The following is a 21,792-nucleotide window of genomic DNA, read 5'->3' on the forward strand; positions in this document are numbered from 1 at the left end:
ATGTCGTACAGTTCCAGAGGTAATCGATGGTAACACCCTCACGCTACTGTGGTTGACCTGAACGCCTGGGTCGAGTACGAGTTCCGGGTGTTGGCCAGAAACGGCGTCGGGTCGGGGAACCCAGTCCTGTGTCGGTGAAGACAAGGACAGAGGATGCAGGTGCGTTGAATGCATTTAACACTGGATCCTGAAAGCTTTGTTTTTCATGCATGTAGATGAGTTGGACAAGTTGTTTTGTTTTGCAGTTCCAGATGCAGCCCAGGTGATGTGGGTGGAGGGGTGGCAGCAGATATGAACTGGTCATCACATGGGAGGTAAGTCATCAGTCTTATGTTCTTCTCTATCTATTATTTACTGTGTGTACAGTCAGCCCTTTGGAATCTTGTGGGAGGTCAGGGGAAGACTGATGATGCATTTGGTTTTATTTATTTATGCATTGTTAATGTAGAGAACATATCAACAATTGTTTCCGGTTGGATGAAGGAGGATTCATGCCCCTTGAAGTCGACTTCAAACCTCTGTGTGTTTCCTTGGATTTTCCGTTTCTGACCAACTCATGGTATTGCAGAATTGTAGGGTGGAAGGACAAGAATTTATGTATTTTTTTAAAAAAAAAATTCAGATTGAAATTTGGGTAGCATGACTTTCGTATGTATTTAGTCCCCCCAATACTTTTTTCAGTTTAATTAATTTTATGTATATAGCGCCAGTTCACAACACATGTCATCTCAAGGCACTTTCCAAAGTCAAATTCAATCAGATTATACAGATTGGTCAAAGGTTTCCTATCCAAAGAAACCCAGTAGACTGCATCAAGTCTTGACAAGCGTGGTTACGTCATTAGGACTCCTCCTCATACGTCATCGTAGCAGCCATCTTGGGAGGGTCACGTGTATCTGAACTGTAGGTAGCTTAGCTGAACTAGCTTTGTGTAAGACATCAAAGCGTCCAGTGAGATTCCCGAAGCTTTCTGTCTATCAAGGCTGATACGTGAAATGCCGATGTTCATCTACGGAGAAACAACTTTGAGTTAGTTAAGATCTGCTAACCGCTCATTTTAATCCATTGTTTATTTTTGTTTTGTTCTTTATTTCCACATATATATTTTGCATGTTTTAGTTTAGTAATGAGTAAGAATTCCAAAGTTGTTTGAATCAGAGAATTACTGTAACAGGGAATTGCTTTTGGTTCAATAAAACCAACCACTGCGGAATAGACATTGTTTTGTGTTCAGTCCAATTCACAGTTGCCTGGGTATTCAGAAATCAGAGCTAACCTCCTTTGGAGTTAACATCTGACATTAATACAGAGACAATATCATTGGATGGTGATAAGGAATAAGGATTTAAACTCTAATTGCAGTTACATTGGGGTTCTCACAGCCTGCTGGATAAACCTGGTCGGTTAACAGTCCGACCTGATCATTTATTCCAGCATAAATGAGTTCATAACAGCAAGTTAACTAATGCATTAGTGGTATAAATACTTATAAGCTTATAGCTAACATCACCACCATTTGAACTATATTTGTTATAGCGAAATTTTGAGTTGAATGATTTATTATTTAAATTATAATACCAAATTATAATTAATAATAAGCATATTCAACCAGCTTATGGCATAGCATGTGCCATTAAAGGTATACTATGCCTTCTTTTTCTTTTAGCTCTCGCCATTCGGAAAAAGCTTGCCCGATGTTCACCCGTGTAGGACTCTTCTCTCTGTCCAGAGCCCTTTTCCTCTTTCTTGCCTGCTCCGACATGGGCTTTCGCTGTTTTCTCGCTGGTTCCGCCATGATAACTGCACAAATATCGCCACTGCGTTAGCAACGAGCACGCCTTTCACTGGGGGCGTGTAGCAGTTTTCACCGTAAAGCAAGACCGACTCTCGCGATGCACCAGACTTCTGAGCCTGTGGGTTCGGGCTGAGGGCTCTTGCAATTGCAAGTACGGTATTTCCCCTACAGACCACCAGGGCGGCCGAGAAAACCTTTGTTTGACCTGAAATGAGTAATTTAATCATCCAAAACGGTATGGAACACAGTAATTATCTGAAAAATGTTGCATAGTATGCCTTTAAATGGTCAAACCTTGTCGTATTTTATAGCCTAACCCTGCTTTAAACTTCTCCACAAATGTATTCTAGACTTGTCTGCTGCATTCATGGATCTTTATGAGGCTGATTGTTCTCAGATGTTCTTAGAGAAAACTAAGAAGAGCTGTTTTTATGATTAGATTAAATGAAAGACAAGTGGTTTCCAGTTACTCATATGGTGATCTTCTGAGTGCGATTGACTGCACTAGATTATCTTTAGGGGTATAAGATTAATGAGGTGTGAAAACAAATGAACACCACACTTTTTAGATTTTTATCTGTGCAACCATTTGAAAACCATCTCTGCCTTTCCTTCCGCCTCTCAGTTATTCACTACTTTGTTGGTTTGTTGCATAAAATCCAGATCAGGGCTGCACAATTTTACGAAAAGTTGTGATATGCGATAATATTGGTAAATGTTGCAATAAGGATACAGCTTGTGATAAAAACATTTATCACAAGATTAATGCCTCCTATTTTAGGATCATAGCAAACATACACCCCACATAATGAGTCGTCTATCCAGCTCCTAAATAACAAAAACATTCATCATTTCCATCTCAAATTCAGGGTTTTAATGACAAGGTTGCCTCTGGTCTGACTTGTTTTAGCAATGAAACAACCTATCCATAGTTTCTTGTCAACTTTACCACCTCTTTATCTTCTCAAACATTTTTAGGTTGCATTAAACAACAAATGTTACCAAAACATATTAGTGGCACTGAGAGCCTGCGTGCAGGGTGCTTAAATAATTAGCTAACACTTATTGCACTCCAGGCGATTCTTTGCAATATGCATGTTGCGATCCGTGATATTGCGATACACTTGCTTTTTATTGTGCAGCTCTAATCCAGATAAATGCAAACAAGGTGTGTGGTTGTTCAAGGGGTGTGAATACTTTTGAAAGACGCTGTATGCAATTCACGAGGATAAGCTCAGTTTTGATTTCCGGCAGCTCACTCAGGTCCAGAATGATTAAGTCTACCATTGGAATAAACTAGTTTCATAGCTGACAAATAAGATTAGGTTGTGAGTCCTATTTCTTTATTAAATGCAGATTAACTCTTATTTTAGAATTTTATTTAAAAAAAAACTCCCTGCTTGGTCTGTAATGAGCACAGAGGCTTTTTAAAATCACTTATTACTTCTAGTCTCATTATATCAGGTAGGTCACAAAAGCAATTTGTGGGTCATGCACGTCTGAGTCTGCGGTGATTGCGCAAGCCCGGCGCCCGGAGTGAATGTGACTGGTCTGTATATATTTTAATATCACTATAGTTTTGTGTTTCACTCTCAGCCTGTCCCCGAAGAACTGCAGAATGGCGAGAGCTTCGGCTACATCATTGCTTTCCGTGCCTTCGGTGAAATCAGCTGGACCCACGTGGCCACCTCGGCCCCCGGTGCGTCCCGCTATGTGTACCGCAACGACAGCCTCGCGCCCTTCTCTCCATTTCACGTGAAGGTGGGCACTTACAACAGCAAAGGACAGGGCCCCTTCAGCCCCGTGGTCACCATCTACTCTGCAGAGACAGGTGAGGAGGGGACGTAATGGGGGCAGAGCTTAGCAAAGCTTGAAAGCCGTTTCTCTCGCTGAAAAGGACAAAGATCACAAAAGTGGTTTTACGGAATTGGCTGCTTCGGGCTTTAGAAATCATTTTTAAGGCAAGAGAAAAGCAGAAAATGTGGGCCACAATTGCAAGACATTTATGTAAGAGTAGGTAGTGCATTTTTCTCCAAATATCACCACTCACTTGGATGGCTTTACCAAGGTAAAAACCAGTTGGCATTTAGATCTATGCTCCCTCTCAGCGCACTGAGAGGCAGTCAGTTTGTGCTGTAGTGTGTGTCTATTTACCAGTAGCACCTTTGTGCGGTGACTCATGTGAGCCCGGATCAAGATTCATAGATGTAAAAGTACAGGGGAGAAAAAAAATTAAAGTAAAATCTCCGCTTACCTCCATGCTACTGCATCCTGACAGAAATGCTCAGTCTCATGTCGTCTGTTTTTCAGAGCCAAGCGGGGTGCCAGCAGGGGTTTGGGCCCGAAGTGTCTCAGCCTCTGAGATTGAGGTGAATTGGCAGGCTCTCACCATCACCGCTGAAAGGGTTCTGGGCTATGAGGTACTTTTTTTTTTCTTCTTTTTTTTTTTTTTAACTCATATAAATGGAAACAGGTATCAAAAACGACACCATTCAAAACGCTTGTCATCACCTCAGTCTGGACCTCAAAGCCATCTCTTCCAAAACTGCGTCGCCATGGAAATGGCATCCTCGCACCTCTTCCAGACTGGAATTATACACTTCTTTGTATCTTTCTGTATCGACATGACAGAAAAACATGTCAGACTCTTTTTCGAGGGGAGAAAGGAAAATTACCCGTCCACTTGCTCGCGCTGATCTTGCTGTCATTTATGCAAAATCATGATAAACATGACCCTAAAGGAATACTGGTCCTCGTGCCGTTGTCTTTTAAACATGATCTAAGTTAAAAAATAGGATGGATTGCTGTCAACTAAAAGGTGATTGTAGTTGAGTTTACCATCAGAAACTGGGGCAACCTGATTAATATATCTGTGTGTTCAGAATTTTGCAATATTTCTTTGTGAAAACTTTAAATGTTTTTCTTTTCCATAACTAATTTGTTTCTGTGATCATCAGCGAATACCAAACAAAGAGGATAAAAAGGGCAGTAAACGTGGGCTGGATATTTGCTGGTAGCATGAATTACTATTCCAATGATTAGGGGTGATAAAAGTGATAAATGATAGTACATACCAATTTAAAATTTAATCAGTCAGACTTCAATTAGTGCAATTATTTAAATTTCATACTTTGTTGTGCGATACAAGATGTATTGCACAGTTAAATTATGGGACAATAAATCCACGGGTTGAGTGACAAATTGTTAATTTATCTAATTGTTTCCGTTATTTAGATTGATTAAAAGGGTGAACAGAGCCTTAATTCACTGTTTTGAAAATTGTTCTTCATTTACAGCCATTGTTGAATTTTGATTCCCATCATCTTGGGCTGTGTGTTATCCCTTTTGTAAAGACTTATTTTACAAAAACAATCTCTAAAGCAGTAGCTAAAATAAAATGACCCATGACTTCTGGCTTGTATTACGCAGATGTTGTTTCTCTGATGTTTTATCTTAACTGAGGTTTCTAGGAGCAAGTGGAAAAATGCTAAAATTTCTCTTGTCAGATTAACAAAACTGACCTCAGCAGCATGTTTTCAGAGTTAAGCTTTTTCCCAGTTCAAATGTAATCTTGTCCAACCAGATACTCATGAACACATCTAGCTCAGGTCTAAAGGTATCTACAGTGCCTTAGAAAAAGTATTTGTACCCCTTAAACTTTTTTTGCAGTCCGTGACTTTACAAGCCCCAAACTTTGTTGTATTTTGTTGGGATTATTATGTAATGGAGCAACAGAAAGTAGTGCATGGTTCTGAACTGCAAGCAGTATTCCGACAGTTTCAGCTCCAGCAGTCAGACAGGATGGGAAGTGACGGTGAACATCAATTTTCAAGTCCTGCCATACATTTTTAATTGGATTTAGGTTGGTACTTTGACTAGGCCATTATAACAGGGGAATGTGCTTTAATCTAAACAATTTAATTGTACCTTAGACTGTATGTTTAGGGCCGTTGTCTTGTAGGAAAGCCAACCTCCTCTTCGGGCTAAAGTGTTTTGCAGCCTATATACTCTTTATACAGTTGTATATAAATATTACATGTTACTTTATATTCTAATTGCATTTTCTCCAAAAGTTTGTCCCTGATCTGTGTGGTGTCTTCCTTGGTCTTCATGGTGATGTTTGCTGACTAAGGTTATCTAACAATTTTGTAGAGGTCTTAATAACACCACTATGTTTACATTTGAAGGAGTTGTACTCAGGCTGCTTCATGCAAGCAGATGCTGTGGATTTTATTGAGGAGCAATTGAGTGCATTCTAAATAACAAATTTGCATCAATATTTTTCAAATTTAATTTGTAAATATGTTTTAAACCATGCACCGTTTTCTATTTACTTCCTAAATATGCGTAACTTTGTGTGGGTTTGTCACGTAAAACCTTTTTAAAATACATTGGTTATAATGTGACAAAATGGGAAAATGGCTGAACAGGTAACACAATTGTTTGCTTTGAATTTGCTCTGTTTCAAAATAGGTTGTTTACTGGGAGGATGACACAAAACCAGAAACGATGGGGAAGGTTAGAGTGCCTTGGAACCAGACCTCAGTCACAGTAAACAACTTGGCAGGAAACACCCAGTATTTTTTAACGGTTAGCGCCTTCAACACAGCGGGCACTGGCCCATTCCTCCCTGCAATCAATGTCACAACAAAAAAGCCACGTAAGTTGCACAGCGTTTTGTAACAGTAATCGTTTTGCAAAAAGCCTGTGTTCGCTTTGAGTCAGGGCTTTTCTTAGTTCGCCGCAATAACAATATCCTACGCTAATATTGTTTTTTAAATATAGCCTGATGTAGTAATGTCATGATTCAGTATGCAGGTAATACAATCATTTGTTTCTATGCCCACACTTTGACATAAATCACTTTTATATCATGCAGCGCCTGCCCAGCCACCGCTGAATATAGAATGGACCCTAATTGGCTCTCAGCTGTCTCTTTACTGGGAGCCTGTGGCGGCGATGGAGTCAGAGTCAGAAGTTACAGGATATCAAGTGAGTTGCTCCGCGCTTGATGATAGCACGCTTATTAATGCCGCGCATTAGGCGGCAAGAACGGAGCCTGCTGGAAGGATACATATTTACATTGTGTCTCGTCCCTCGTTTCCCCCTCCCCTCGCTCAGCTTTCATTCTGGAGACAGAGACACAAAGAAGTAAACACGTTCACGACGGCCAATTCAACAGCGGACCTGACCCTCCCCGACAACGACGATGACTACATCATTTGCGTACAGACGCTGAGTGAGGGAGGACTGGGTCCATCCTCAGATCCCATTAGGATCCACAGACTGAGTAAGTTGTTGTTGTTTTTTTTTCATATTCTATCTAGTTGAAAAAGCAAAAGAGGTGTACTCCCAGTTTGCCCGCTCTTCCTTTGGAGACATAAGTAAATTTGACATATTAATCTTATAGTGTCTCAGGGTCTATATCTGAATTTTTTTTATGTGTTTTATGAATGAAGTCACTCAACACGTTTTAATTCAGACAGGGACATTTTGTCCTGCGTTAACTCAACAGTACTAATGTCCCTTGCCACCCTCATTTGGCTCTACTGGGCTCATGTTTTGCTGAAATATGCAGCGCCATCCATCTCTGTCCCCAGCTCTCTTTTTACTAGGAGCTATTACTGTCTCTTGGAGCTCCAGGGGGGCTCGTTTTCCCCTCTAAATGCTTCTTTACATTGTTGGAAGTTCTGTGTTGAATCCCTTAAAAACAGCAGTTCAGGGAGACGGAGTTAGTTACATGCTGGCTTTTCTTTTTAATAAACACTTCTTTTCCTTTTTCTTTGGACACAAAGTGAAAGCTGTGTGCAAAAACACATTAGCAGGGAAAACATAAAGTGGTGTTTACAGAAGGTGGATTCTCTGAAAGTAGTTCAGAATGCTTCCCGGGCATCATTTATGCATGTTTTTCTTTCTCTGGGGAAGATTTTTCTGTGGACATTATTTCATTATTAAGAAGAAGCCAGCAGCACATAGCTGTTAATTTAGTCACAAATGTCATAAAAATGTTGGGTATTGGAATCAAACTCAATCACATCCCTGGTCCCATGAATGAGTTGTATTACATTTAAAAGGGCCTGTTTGTATTTTCTTTCCAGTGAGTTTTTAGTTGTCAGTTGCACACAGCAGGATCTCCTTTATTCTTTATGTACATTGAGAACAATAAGTCATCCCGGGAACTCGATTTAATGACATTTACTAACCGCAAAAACCAATACCAGGCTTTGTCTTTTTAATTTTGCTGTTTATACTGTTTATTTTTTCCAAAACAAACGTTATTGAGTGCTGTTTAGCAGAGCAGTCAAACTACTGAATGTAACTATTTTAGTAAAGAAACACATACTTTTAAGTTTTAATTGTAGAGCAGCTACACTAGACTGAATGTAGGTATAGATTTCTAGCCTAAAAGGTTGTGCTTATTGTTTTTGCCTTTCTCTTGCACAAACACTGGGAACACTGTAGTGTGTCTTGTCAATTAACATGTGTCAATTAACAGCACTGCTGGTGTGCCACCATTGATGCTAATGCTTAGCCAGACAGTGGATTCCCGCTCTAGAAGACAACCGAAGCTCAAAACTCTCCTAACATAGCAAACCATGCCTGAATCAGTGGGTTCTAAATTTAAATACTTTTGCTTGAGACTTGTTTAGTTTCTTTATATTTCCTCAAAATGTACCGAAAGAAGGCAGGCGTTCAATTTCTAATCTGTTTGTTTTTTTTTGCTTGATTTGTTTGTTTGTTTGTTTTATAAGCTTCCATCTGATCCTGATTTTTACCAATATCATATTTCTCTTTAGGAACTGTTTTCAAACAGCTTCTGATCTACCTGCCATGACCGCTCATTAACTACTTATATCAGGAGCAGATGTGACTCTACGCCACATGCTTTAAATTGCTGTTTTACTAATTTTTTTAAAAACAGACAAAATGATTTTAACCTTTATTTTTTGGCACTAGTTGCATTTGCTCACATTGTTTCATACAGAAAATGGACAAAAAGAGAGGATAGCAAAATCAAACCCGAGAGGGGATGGGGCACCTGCTCTGCCTCTGTGCCATGTGCTGCCCCAGCCAGGAGTTACTATTTCAAACTATGTTTTTCATAATGTTAGTGATTAGCATTGATTAGTGCAGTTAGCATTAATAACCGTATACATCAATCTCTGTGTATACTCCATAGAAAATATAGATGCTTAGTTCAACTTAGTCATTGGACGTGGATCTAGTGGACCATATCACCCGGAATATATTGTGGAGAACAATACAGTTATAACAAACAAAGAAGAAATTGCAAATGGGTTTAATGATTTTTTTGTTAATGTAGGACCAGAACTTGCTAGGAAAATTCCAATTGAAGACGATTGGTGCAGTGAATTAATAAATAACAATTTCAATTCAATGTTTTTGGCCCCTACAAATGAACAAGAGGTTTTGAGTGTATTTAAAAAATGTAAAAACAAAAAGTCACGTGACATAGATGACTTAGACATGAGATTGGTTCGAGGGGTGGCGGAAGAAATCATCAAACCATTTACACACATTTGCAATCTATCCTTCCAAAATGGACTCTTTCCCAATAGAATGAAAACTGCTAAAGTAATCCCACTCTTCAAATCTGGAAATAAGAATACTTTCACCAACTTTCGTCCGGTTTCACTCTTGCCACAGTTTTCTAAAATCTTAGAAAAATTATTTGATTGTCGGCTTCGCAGTTTCATAGAACAAAATAAATTGTTAACCGAAAGCCAGTATGGGTTCAGACAAAATAGGTCCACATCACTTGCATTAATTGATTTAATTGAAAGCATTACAGATGGCATTGATAAACGTAAATTTGTTTTGGGAATTTTTATTGATTTACAGAAGGCATTTGACACTATTGATCACAGTTTACTATTAAAAAAGCTGGAAAGGTATGGCATCAGAGGGTTACCTAACAAGTGGTTGCAGAGCTATTTGGAGGATAGAAAGCAAATTTTACAGTTTGGAAAACATAAATCTGGGCTCAGGGGCATAACATGTGGAGTACCGCAGGGCTCCATTTTGGGTCCAACTTTATTTATTATGTATATAAACGATATTAGCAATGTGTCTTCCGTTATGAAGTTTGTACTTTTTGCGGATGATACTAGTATTGTATGCACTGGAGACAACTTGGAGCAACTTTTGGCACAAGCAACAATCGAAATGAACAAGTTAAAGAAATGGTTCAACAACAATAAATTATCACTAAATTTGAAAAAGACTAAACTAATGTTATTTGGCAAACGGAAAACTAATGTACCAATTGAAATTATTATTGATAATGTAAGCATAGAGAGGGTTAAAAAAAATACTTTTTTGGGTGTGATTATAGATGAGACATTGTCCTGGAAAGATCACATTAATTATTTGCGCACAAAAGTTGCAAAATGTGTGGGAGTGATGAACAGAGTACGTCACTTCCTCAGTCAAAATGCATTGTTCCTCTTGTATCATTCACTTGTTATGTCATATCTGAATTATTGTATTGAAGTTTGGGGAAACAACTTTAAGACCAATCTTCAGCCCCTGGTTACACTACAAAAAAGAGCTATTCGAATTGCTCATAAAGTAAATTATTTACATCCCACTAATTTATTGTTTCTAAATTCTTCCAATTTAAAATTGTTTGATCTTGTAAATTTAAGGACTGCGCAAATAATGTTTAGAGCGTCAACTGGCTCTCTTTCAGATAATGTCTTAAAACTTTTTCAGGAGCGGGAGGCACTTAGCACTTATAATCTTAGAGGCGAAAATCAATTATACCAACCAAAAGTAAGAACTACATTGAAATCAATGTGCATCTCAAGTCGTGGTGTCACCCTCTGGAATAGTTTATCGGAGGAACAAAAGTGTTGTGAAAACATAAATCTTTTTAAAAAAATATTTAAGCGGGATGTCCTGAGAAAATACCTGGAAGAGAGTGAGTGATGTTCTAAGAGGGTGGTGTGGTGTAGGGAAGGAGATAGTTGGGCCAGTGTGTTGTCTTGTATGCATGAGTGTGGATGTGTCGTTTGTCTTTGTCTTGTCGTTTGCAGGTCTTGGGAGTGTCCCTGGGATGAGCGGGAGGGGATTGGACATGTATAAGCTTTTGCTTCTTCCATCCCCCTTTCAAGCCATGCATCTGTATTGTTTATCAGTATATGTATTGTAAAATGTGTGCAGGTTTGAAATAAACTTTTGAATTGAAAACTCTGAGATGTCCAACATCCAGAACAGACAGGAGTTGAATTTAACAACTTTGTTCACGCTTGCTGGTATCTGATGAAGTTGGCTCCAGGTCACTTTGGTCCTAAACCTGCTTGACAAAACGTGCCCAAAGTGGGCATGAGTGGATGTCCATTTTGTACACGAAAAAGTCAAAAAGAAAGGCCTTACACTGCAAAAATACAAGAACAACAATAGATTAAAATGAGCAGCACCGGGCAAAGTCTTGCTCTCAGTTTTTGCAACCTGAAAGAAACTCCAGCATGCCTATGTAGAAAAAAGTTTCCTTTTTAAATAGCTTTCTTACAGCTTTTGTGCTTCCTCTGGCTTACGTCTTTTTTAAAAACCTCACAGATACTGAAAATACCTGTCTTTGTAAAGGCTTTTGTAAAGGCTTCAAACAGACTCCGGACCTGTAAATGACACAAAACAATGAGAAGGTTTAAAGCTTCGTAGGGCGTCTGAAAAGAACTCCAGCTAACTTCCTGACAGCTCCTCTGGAGGAGATACAGGACAGATTGTTAACCAGTTACTGGAGCAACACCACAGGCTTGTTTTTTTGTTTTTTTGCTTATTTCATTTTACAACATTTATGAGTTGTAAATTGTGCCAATCAGAGAGAGAAAAAGATAGGACAAACATTTTATTATTTACCTGTCACAATAATAAATTAGGATGAGTAAAACGGAGGAATTATCAAAACAAATTTGGTGTGATTGTAATAAAAAAAAGGAGATTATACTTGATTTATCACTACATCATGTCCTCATCTCCTCTTTGCGTTTTATATGTCATTGTTTCCTGCTATGTTTCTGAAGGAATACTGGTTTAGTTGGACCTCACCAGGCTGGTGCTTGGCCTCATCAGTGTGGGTCTAAGTCTGGTCAAAATATTTTTACAGGCTTGAGCTCATGTACATCAGTTTGCAAAAGAATAAAAGTCTGCATGGTAGCAGACCTTTTGGATCATTTTAGGCAAGCAAGATACATGTTGATTTTAAACTAAATGCAGTGAGGCTTACAAATGAGTTTTAGATTATCTAACTGAAAGCTCAGGGCCGGTAGCACTTGCCAATAGTTAAATAAAAATGGAAAAATCTGGACCTGGTAAGAACTCTGTTGTCCTTTGTGTAAGCCACTGACATCATATTTTATAAATTATATGTGATCTAATAAGGGACATTTGACAGATAAAAAGTACCTTTAGAAAACAATGTCTTTCAAGAAGATATTAAACATGCTTTTCATTAAGCCCACATTTCTATATTGAAAAAGTTGTTGCATAGGTCTGATGTAATATTCTAATCCTAAATATCATGTTTTCATTAGTTGTAAGCATAAAATCCTCCTAATTAACCAAAATAAAAGCTTGAAAACAGGCTTGCTTGTATGTAATTACTTGTATGTAATGTGCTTCACTTAGTCAATTGAGCTACTGAATTAAATTAACTTCTCAATAATGCTCTATTTTATTGACTATGAATGTAGTTAACCAGGAATAATCTAGTTGTCTGCCTCACGGACAACAACAAGTAGTTCTTCATATCAGTGTGTGAAATGTTTGGTAACCTAAGCACTCAAAATGCAGACATTTGCTCCTTTTTTTCAGTTAGATTTCAAATGTAAGTGCTTTGAATACATACTTTCTCTGATATTGTGGTTACTATTGTTACTCCTCAATCTCTGTGGGAATATGCAAGCAGTTCTAAAAGAGTTTCAGGGAGTTTTACAAAGATTCCTTAATACATATAAGATTACCCATGCTGGTCCGGTTCTTGGAGCCTCTTTTTAATAATATTGTGCAGCTGTGGGGCCGAAGCCAGGAATAGTGGTCCGTGCAGTGAGGAGAGCCACTGTTTGTGTTTCACTAAACATGTAGCTGAAGGGAGATAGTGATGAGAGCAACATAGATGGAAAGAGGCAGGAAAGACACTAAAAAGGTGCAGAGAGAAAACCCAAATCCGATGTCCGAGCATAGCGGAGACAGAGTCCAAACAGCAGATAGGTGGCTCAGCATCGAGGCACAGGAACAGGATCAGAAGGCTAAAACGCCGTGACCGGAAGTGGCTTCAGATGATCAGGCAGAGTTATTTCAGCAAAGAGCAACAGTTACAAGTCATAAAAACTCAGAGCACCTACAGTCACAGATGATGTGCATTCAAGTGCAGCTGTGTGAACATAGAACAAAACCCTCACAAGCTTTGACTCTTCTTCCAGTTCCCACACCGAAGAATGTTAGGTTAGACAATGACCAGGTAGTGAGCCAGGTAAAGTATTCAGTTTTAAAGGTTTTAACCAGCTGACCACAAAGTCTTTGGCGATCGGTGAAAATCGACCAGTACCAGTTAGAAGAAGGGGTTTGGTGCTACTTTAAACTGCATGTAGGCTGCTGGTTTTATCAGTACCTAATAAGCTACGCCTTTGATTCTGACAAATTATTTTGAAATAACCTCAAGGGGGTAAGAATAAAGTATTATAACAGCAAAGAGGACTGGCACGTTTCTGGGGAGATAAAAATATATCTGCATGAGCCAGAAATATCCTGAGTAAAAAAAATGTTTTTTTTTTTTTTTTGTTTTTTTTGTTTTTGGACTGAAAAGCCCAGACACAGAAGAGAGAGGTAAAGGACAACGAAAGAACAAAAAAAAAAAAAAAACAGAATGCAGGTTTTGGTGGTACAGATTAACCTACTACATGATAGGCTAGAATGTAAAAGGAAGGAAAACTGTTCTATTGAACTTTTTGTCTATCAGTGTCATGTCTATCAGTCCATATATATATTGTAAGTGAATTATTGTCCAGCCCTATTGTGGGTCATTTGGGCTACAACAGAGCGAGAGAAAGCTAGACTTTTATCAGATAACAGGGAGGCAGGACTGAGTACATCAATGGGTCTGTTTTATCTTTTTGAGCTTTCATCATTAGTCCATAATGAAACATGCTAGATTTGGGAATGTTGGTAGATCTTTTGAAACCTCAAAGTTAAGGGAAGGCCTTACATTCTCTAAGGAGTACAGAGAGAGACTGCCGTTTTATTAGCTGCCCTATGGTAATTGCTAATATAAAAGGCTGTGTACAGTTTATAACGTCAACTCCTTAATCATCTCATCTTTTTTTAAGGAGTAAAATCCGGTTTTACAATAATTGCCCTCACACACATGCAGACTAATATCGCCTCTGCTGCTGATATAAAGAAGTAAAGACGGCTCACAAGATGAAGACTAGAAAAAAATATCTTGATTCAGTTTGATAAATTGTCTTATATTAGACTTTTTAAAGAGAAATCAGAGCAGCCAGTATCAGTCTTAGCAGCTCAAAGCTTTACAAAAACTGAGGATTAGAAGTAAGCCGCAAAAGTTTGATCCATGTATCTCCGGGACTGACGAATCTCCGTTGACCATGCAAACAGATATAGCCGGAGCACACATTATTTCATGTAGTAACACAAGGAATGTTTGACTGAAAAACCGATATAAAACTAAACATATCCATGTTTACAACATGCTGAAGCATTCAGGTTTTTTTTCACTTGAACTATGAGGCTAAGCTCAGCTCCAGAAAAAAACAATCCCACACCAGAACCTCTCCTTCACCAAACTTGGCCCAACATTCAAACATGTACCAGTTCTCCTGGCAACCGCCAAACCCAGACTCGTCCTTCAGATAGCCAGATGGAGAAGTAGAGAACGCGCCTCCACTGCTCTAGAGTCCTGTGGTGGCGGGCTTTACTGACAGTTGACTGTGGAATATGTAGGAGTGAGGAAAATTCACGACTGGACTTGTTGCACAAGTGGCATCCTATCACAGAACCACGCTGGAAACTCGCTGAGCTCCTGAGAGCGACCCATTCTTCCACAAATGTTTGTAGGAACAGGCTGCATGCCTAGGTGCTGGATTTTATACACCTGTGGCCATGGAAGGGATTGGAACACCTGATTTTGAACATTTGTGTGGGTGAGCGAATACTGTATATAGTGTATAAATTAAAGCTCTCATGGAAGCAACAGTAAAAAAAAAAAAAAAAAAAAAAAAAAAAAAGAGCAAAAGTAACAGTCAGTTTTGAAGGTTTGCCAACATCATCAGTTAAAGCGTATCATAATCTCAATAAATCACAAAATATCACATTAAAGCAAATAAGCAATGTGATGATTTTCCATCGATACAGGTAACGACTGCTACAAAATATTGCCTCCCTTTTTCTGAAAGCTTATTTTGCGAACACGTTTGTATATCTTTCAGATAAGCTGTTGACAACTACTACACTAGAACCTCAGTGGAAAAGAAAATATTAATTTTCGCTCTACAAATAGCACAAATTTACTTAACCTGGCGGTGGTTTTTTATATGGGCAGTTACCCAGGGCAGCATAAGAAAGGGTGGTGCACAAGCACTGGGTTAAAAAAAAAGTATAACTTTTGTGTCAGTTAAACCCTCAACAAGTTTTTTATTTCTTTTATACATATGAAGTTAATCTAGAGTTTGGTCTCTACTGAGGATAGAGACTAATTTAGGGGCTTTTTTCTGCACTGTGCTGTGTTTCATCCAGCTGCAGAATTTAGGTGGATTCCTGTATTTTGATTGGTTTTGGGAGCAGCAGAAGGAGGGGTTTGCTCTCATGCAAAAACTGCCACTTGTCATATGTAACGTGTTTCTATATTTGTAGGAATGTTTTCAGCTTTCCAGTAGGTTGAATCTAACTCAGAGTTAAAAACAGTTATATATCTGTCTGATTTAATCTAAAGGACTTCATTTTCACCATGTTTCTTTTGTGTGTGTGTTTGTATTGTAGGTATGAGCGCTCGTGGTTCCAAAGCCCTGAGTGTGGACACATCCCCGCTCTCCTTGTTCTTCACCATTGCAATATCTACGTTCAGGTCAATGTTGTGACAAGGCCTCTCTCTCTCTGCTTTGTTTTCCAACATTTTTCTATTGTTGAAAAAAGTAACCAGGCCTTTTTTTTCCCTTGACTCTTGTTTGGAGATGACAGTTTTATTGTGTTCTATAGAAAATATTAGGCAGTGCAATATTGGAGCGTGCTGTCAGCCAAAATTAATTAACATTATTTGCTTGCCTTTATTTAATCATTTTTTGTATGTGGGTCGGACATTTTTGCCAGTCGGGAACAATACTCCATTTCAGCTCTTTACTTTTAACGCCTAAATAACACAGATGCCTTACTTCCATTCATGTGCCAAAGTAGTTTCAGCCTTCTTTTTGTTAAGGGGATTGCGCCATGCTTTTCTCAGCTTTCAATTTCATGCAGTTTACAATCATTAAGCACCCAGTGTACCTTTTGGAGCGCCTCAGTGTGAGATTTTAGTTTTCATCTCAACATTTTTCTGTGCTCCTCTTCATGCCTAAATCAGACCGTTTGAACGTGTTTATTCACACATGCTTGTGCCTTTGAAGACTCTCGCAATGGCCCCAATTATAGAGACATCCAGCAGCAACAAAATAATATATTTTTATTATATATATATATATATATATATATATATATATATATATATATATATATATATATATATATATATATATATATATATATATATATATATATTGGTCATGTCCAAGGTTATGGTCATAAAACACCTAGTGTTAACCATTTACCTTATCATTATAGTTTAATTTTGTAAAGTTAAATTTAGGCTCCCTAAGGCTTTAATGGTTGAAGGAATAACTGTAGTGGACTGCTGCCTACAAATCTGGACTTGGCATCTAGAAACATACCATGTGCCTGCAAACAGCAACAGGAGCAGTGCTGTGGAGAACGAGTGCCAGTGTGTTTTCTTTTTCAAAATTATCCAGCTACTACAGAACTCCAACATTTTTACTTCAAACTAATTTTTTCCTATGAAAATGTGTACACTGTTCTGAATTTATCCTGTTTCACAGTTAAATATATGACGTGTATTTCACTTCCCTTTTTAAAGGAAAGGATGGAAGAGGTGATCTGTGAAACAAAGAGGTTTCAAAACACGGTGCTTCGCTTAGGTTTCCTCCTGAGCAAAAATCTCATTGCAAATGCAGAGAAGACAACATTCACTTCAATCTATATGTTAGGAAAACGCAAACTTTCTCAACAGGTCTTACAACAGCTCTTTAGTTTTACTAAGTAGAAATCTTCAATCATGATGAAGCCCCTATAACAAACAAGCTTTACTGTTCTGTCCAGTGTTTGAAGGGATAACGTTGTGAATCATAAACTAATAAGCTGTAGAGTGATTTTGAAATTGCATATAATGAGTGATTTCACATTTTCTACACGAAGCATTTAACTCCCCACCGTAAAACCCAAGTTAGATAAAGCTCTAACGTCAACATATACCGGTGCATTACCTTAATTTTGCTAAGAATCCACGAATATAGATTCAAAAATGTTTTGCGGCAACTTTAGATACTATACATAGAAGTCAACAACAAGCACATACTAACTGGTCACTTTATTAGGTAACCTGCTCAGTTGCTTGTTAACACATGGTGAATCATCCTGTCACATGGCAGTAATTCAGTGCGCTCTGGTATCTAGACGTAATGAGACGACTTGGTGAACTTCCAGCCACCCACAAGAGAGGGAGATTTAACTGATTTTAAGGGTGACATGGTGGTTGCTGGTCTGAATATTTCAGAAACTGCTAATATGCTGGGATTATAAGACAAAACTAAATCTTGGGTTTATAGACAATAGTCCCAAAAAGAAAAAAGTGTCCAGTGAGCAGCAGCTGTGGGGATGGAAATTCCTTTTTTTTGACAGGACAGAATGGATACTTTTGATGGACTGATAATAGTTCAAATAAACATTACAAGTTATGGACAATGCATGCACAACACGTCAAACCTTGAAGCAGATGGGCTACAGCAGCAAAAAAATAATAAGAAAAAAAAAACAACGGATGTCCCTGATATCAGCTAGGAACAGAAAACGGATGCTACAATTTGTTCAGACTCACCAAATTCAGACGCTAACAGATTGGATCGACATTGCGTGGTGGGATGAGACCCGATTTTAGCTGCACCATTCAAAATTTGGTGTAAACAACATGACCACATGAATTCAAACCGCCTTGTATAAATGATTCAGGCCCCTGCTGCAGGTGGTGTAAGAGTGGGGGAGATATTTTCTTGGCACACTTAGACCCCCCTTGTTGAGCCCATCCTACCTGAGCGTTACTGCTGACTGTATCCAGCTGACCAACAGAGCTCTGAAAAGGCGTACGTACCTAAACAAGCGGCCAGTTAGTCAATAAAACATTAGAAAACCATTTGGGAAACATATTTCAGCTGCAGCATGTGGCGTCATGTGAGCCTTGTCAGTGGATTTGAAGCTCACACAATAGTGAATGTTGTGCACATCACTTATAAGGTCTGGCCTTCCAGGAAGCATAAATGTACTAAATATCATGAAACTAAGAGATGCGTTTAAACTCCTGGAACCAATAGAGATGGATGTAGTCACAAGGTCCCTCAAGCCTTAACGTTAAGTGTAAAACCAGTATATTTCAAGGTTCTTACATAAAGGTTTATTTTATCTCGCAAAGAGAGAGATTAGAAGCTTTCGACAGAACTAACAAGACTGATGCTTTAGAGGCCGAAAGGAACGAGCAGCACAGTGCAGGAATAGTTAACCTTTAACCGATTTATAATGAGAAACATTATATACCGTGTCAACAGTTTTGTGATACCTAACTGCATCAAATAACACGCTTAATCGTTGATCTGAACCATCTGAACCTGTACATAAAACGTACAGTTTAGCCACTTACCTAAAAGATGATCCTAAAACGCCACAGGGCTCCAGTAACATATGACGTCAAGGACCGGCCGCGACAAAAAGCCCTCCTGCTGTCTTTTTCTCACATCTCCAGCGTTTGAGAAAATAATGGAAATTAATTCACCACATAGATGACCTCTAACAGCCAGCTCCAACAGACAGTCTGCTTCTGCATAAAATGACTTAACCCATAAATTATTAAATATTGCAGCTGTTTATACAATGTTTGTACAAGTCAGATCATTATTAGTTCAGTTCTCGAGTGGCGTTTCATTTCCGATGCAACACATTTATCCCATGTAAATTTTAGACTTTTCTTCTAGTCCTTCCATAACCTCTGTTACTTTTCTATTATTGACTCAGTAAGTCAAAGTTGTGATAATGGATCTTTTGGCTATTACAAAATGAAGTAAAAAAGAGTGAGAGAGAGAGAGAAAAAAAATCGTCATGGGGTAAAACAACTTCCACATTTGTGTGACTTTTCATACCCAGCGGATGCATCCATCTGTTGTACCATCTAGCTTTTTCTGTCACCAAAACCGATAATCTGACGTTCACCTCACATCCACTTTACACCCTCTTCACACCGCCACCAGGCAAGTGGAGGTGAGAAAGGAAGATGGCTCTCAACATCTCTCTCACTTGTTTTGGTAACAGATCCTTGCATTTACAACAGAGTTAAGCATTGCAAAAGCCTTTACTAAAAGACTAAATTTCTGCTGTCATGCTGTTCTTTTTTTATGTTGACTTGATTTGACCACAGCAGGCAATATTTGTCCTTTTTAAATTCTAATAATTAAATGCAAGTGCATAACACCTGCACAAGCGACAGTTCCTTAGCCGTAGGATAATCCCCTATATCTGACAACATTCTCAATCCATAATCATGTTACTTAATACATTTTTAAAACATATAAGCTCAGATTGATCAATACCAAATAATCATTAGAATACAGTTTTACAGTCATTGGTGTGCACAGGTACACAAGAGGTTCCCCACTACAGACACCTTTGCTGGCTCCTCCTTTGCAGTCAAATCGAAACCAGCATGCACCTTCTTTGTTTTCTTTTCGGTAAATCACCTGGTTTGTCCTTCATAGTAAAAATAAACAATAAAAAGGAATTGGTTGGTGATTAAGGCATGAAAAGATACTAACATTGTAATAAACTTATTGGTTTCAGATTGTTTCCATAATCACCACAAATAAATACCCCGTTTACACTACCCTTTTTTAACCGTGCCGAGAACGGTCCGACCTCGGTAACTGAGATAACTATCCAGTGTAAATGGATTGCAAACTGAACTGAACCGTGCCAGACACAACCGGACCACGCTAAATCCAGACCAGTTCGATAGTAGGGCTCGGCCCGGTTTTTTAGTGGCTCGGTTCTCTGATAACAAAGAGCGCATGAGCAGATTGCGTCATCTCCTTGCAGTCAGCTTACTAGTTTTGCGGTTACAGACATTCATTATAATACTAGCTTCCCTACCATACCACACGGTTTCCAGCGATGATTCTGCTTAGCAGTGTGATGAACCTCAACGTCTGTCGTTGTTTCTTATATCTGTAATCCCTGATTAGATGTTTGTTTGTCTCATCCACTTCCCAAAAGCCGACTCCGTCAAGTAAATTCTCCAAATGTTGCCTTCTTCGCCTGACTCTCCGCAAACAACGAAATCAGAATCAAGTTTATTGCAAAGTAGGTTTTCACTTACAAGGAATTTGGCTTGGTGTTGATGGTGCAGACAAAACAAAATATATATATATATATATATATATATATATATATATATATATATATATATATATATATATATATATACATACAGAAAGCTATATACATGGTAGACTGTGCGTTAATGTAATGCAGAAGGTCTGGAGATGCTACGTTGGTGTAGCTTGTAAGTCCTGAACGGGGGAGAGAGGCAGTATCCAGTGTCACCGGCGGCTCTGGGCCTTATTGGTAAGGCTGGTAGCAGATGGGCAGAAACTGTTCTTGTGGCGTCAGGTTTTAGTCCAGATGGACCGCAGCCTCATGCCAGAGGGAAGTGACTGAAATAGTTTGAACTGGGGTGGGAGGGATCAGCCACAATCTTCCCTGCACGCCTCAAAGTCCTGGAGGCGTACAGGTCCTGGAGAGATGGAAGATTGCAGCCAATCACCTTCTCTGCAGACCGGATGAATACCACAATTATATCACAATATCACAGTTATAACCAGGCATAACTTCCTGAATGTTACGGGCACTGCTATTTTGATTTGCTTGAGTCCCTCCTTCAACCCTAGAGAGCAGTAGTACCGCAGATTGTCACTAGGAGGCGAGGAACCGTGCTAGCATGATGTGTAAATGGTCGTCAGAACCAAGCTCAGCTTGGTTAACTGATCCAAGCTTGGTCCGAGCTCGGCATGGATCGGTTTAACAAGGGTAGTGTAAATGGGGCTTAAGTTTATTGCTAATGATCGCCTGATGTTCTCTCTGGACCTAGAGAGGCCGTCTGTGGGTTTCAACCCGAGTACTTGCAGCCTTCTCAGAGCGAACTCTAACCACTAGGCCACCACTCCTCTAAGCTAACGCTCTTAGCTGGCTAGCAAGTTTGTCTCTAAGCGTTTGTGCTGCTGCTAAATTAACTAAAGCCAAAAAAGAAGCTTAAATTACTGCTCCAAACACGATTTTTATCACAGGTACTACAACAGCTCTTTAGTTTTACTAAATTAAAATCTTCTGTCACAATGTAGCCCCTATAACAAATCAGCTTTACAGTTCTGTTTCCCATAACCCACGCGGTGAAGGAGAGTAACAGCGTATTCAATTAACCTGTTTAGGTTGCATTTTTTTCACCAAAACAAAGTATCTCACATTGTTAGAATGAACCCATTACTGAATAGGCTTGATTAAAAATTAGTATTTAGTATAGTATAGTATAGTATAGTATTTATCACCACCCAAAAGCTAATTTTTACAGTGTTTTCTTTTTGTTGTGGTTTGGAGGTTGATTG

General features: G+C 38.8%; 1 protein-coding gene across 1 annotated transcript; it reads left to right on the top strand.

The window, feature by feature from the left end:
* LOC118564834 (contactin-6-like) lies at positions 1–16,464 on the top strand. Its single transcript, XM_036144086.1, has 9 exons — positions 1–19; positions 99–159; positions 278–314; positions 3,392–3,626; positions 4,106–4,215; positions 6,269–6,455; positions 6,675–6,787; positions 6,917–7,085; positions 15,812–16,464. Exons 1-9 carry the CDS (start codon positions 1–3, stop codon positions 15,907–15,909), a joined length of 1,029 nt encoding a protein of 342 aa, XP_035999979.1. The 3' UTR covers positions 15,910–16,464.
* The last annotated feature ends 5,328 nt before the right edge of the window (positions 16,465–21,792 follow it).

This window comes from Fundulus heteroclitus, chromosome 1 (assembly GCF_011125445.2).
Source record: "Fundulus heteroclitus isolate FHET01 chromosome 1, MU-UCD_Fhet_4.1, whole genome shotgun sequence".
Lineage (NCBI taxonomy): Eukaryota > Metazoa > Chordata > Actinopteri > Cyprinodontiformes > Fundulidae > Fundulus > Fundulus heteroclitus.

Excerpts from the sequence above, each read along its gene's own strand:
- LOC118564834 (XM_036144086.1), top strand. Across the intron at positions 160-277 it reads GACAAGGACAGAGGATGCAG|GGGTGGCAGCAGATATGAAC; the intron begins GTGCGTTGAATG and ends ATGTGGGTGGAG. Across the intron at positions 4,216-6,268 it reads AAAGGGTTCTGGGCTATGAG|GTTGTTTACTGGGAGGATGA; the intron begins GTACTTTTTTTT and ends GTTTCAAAATAG.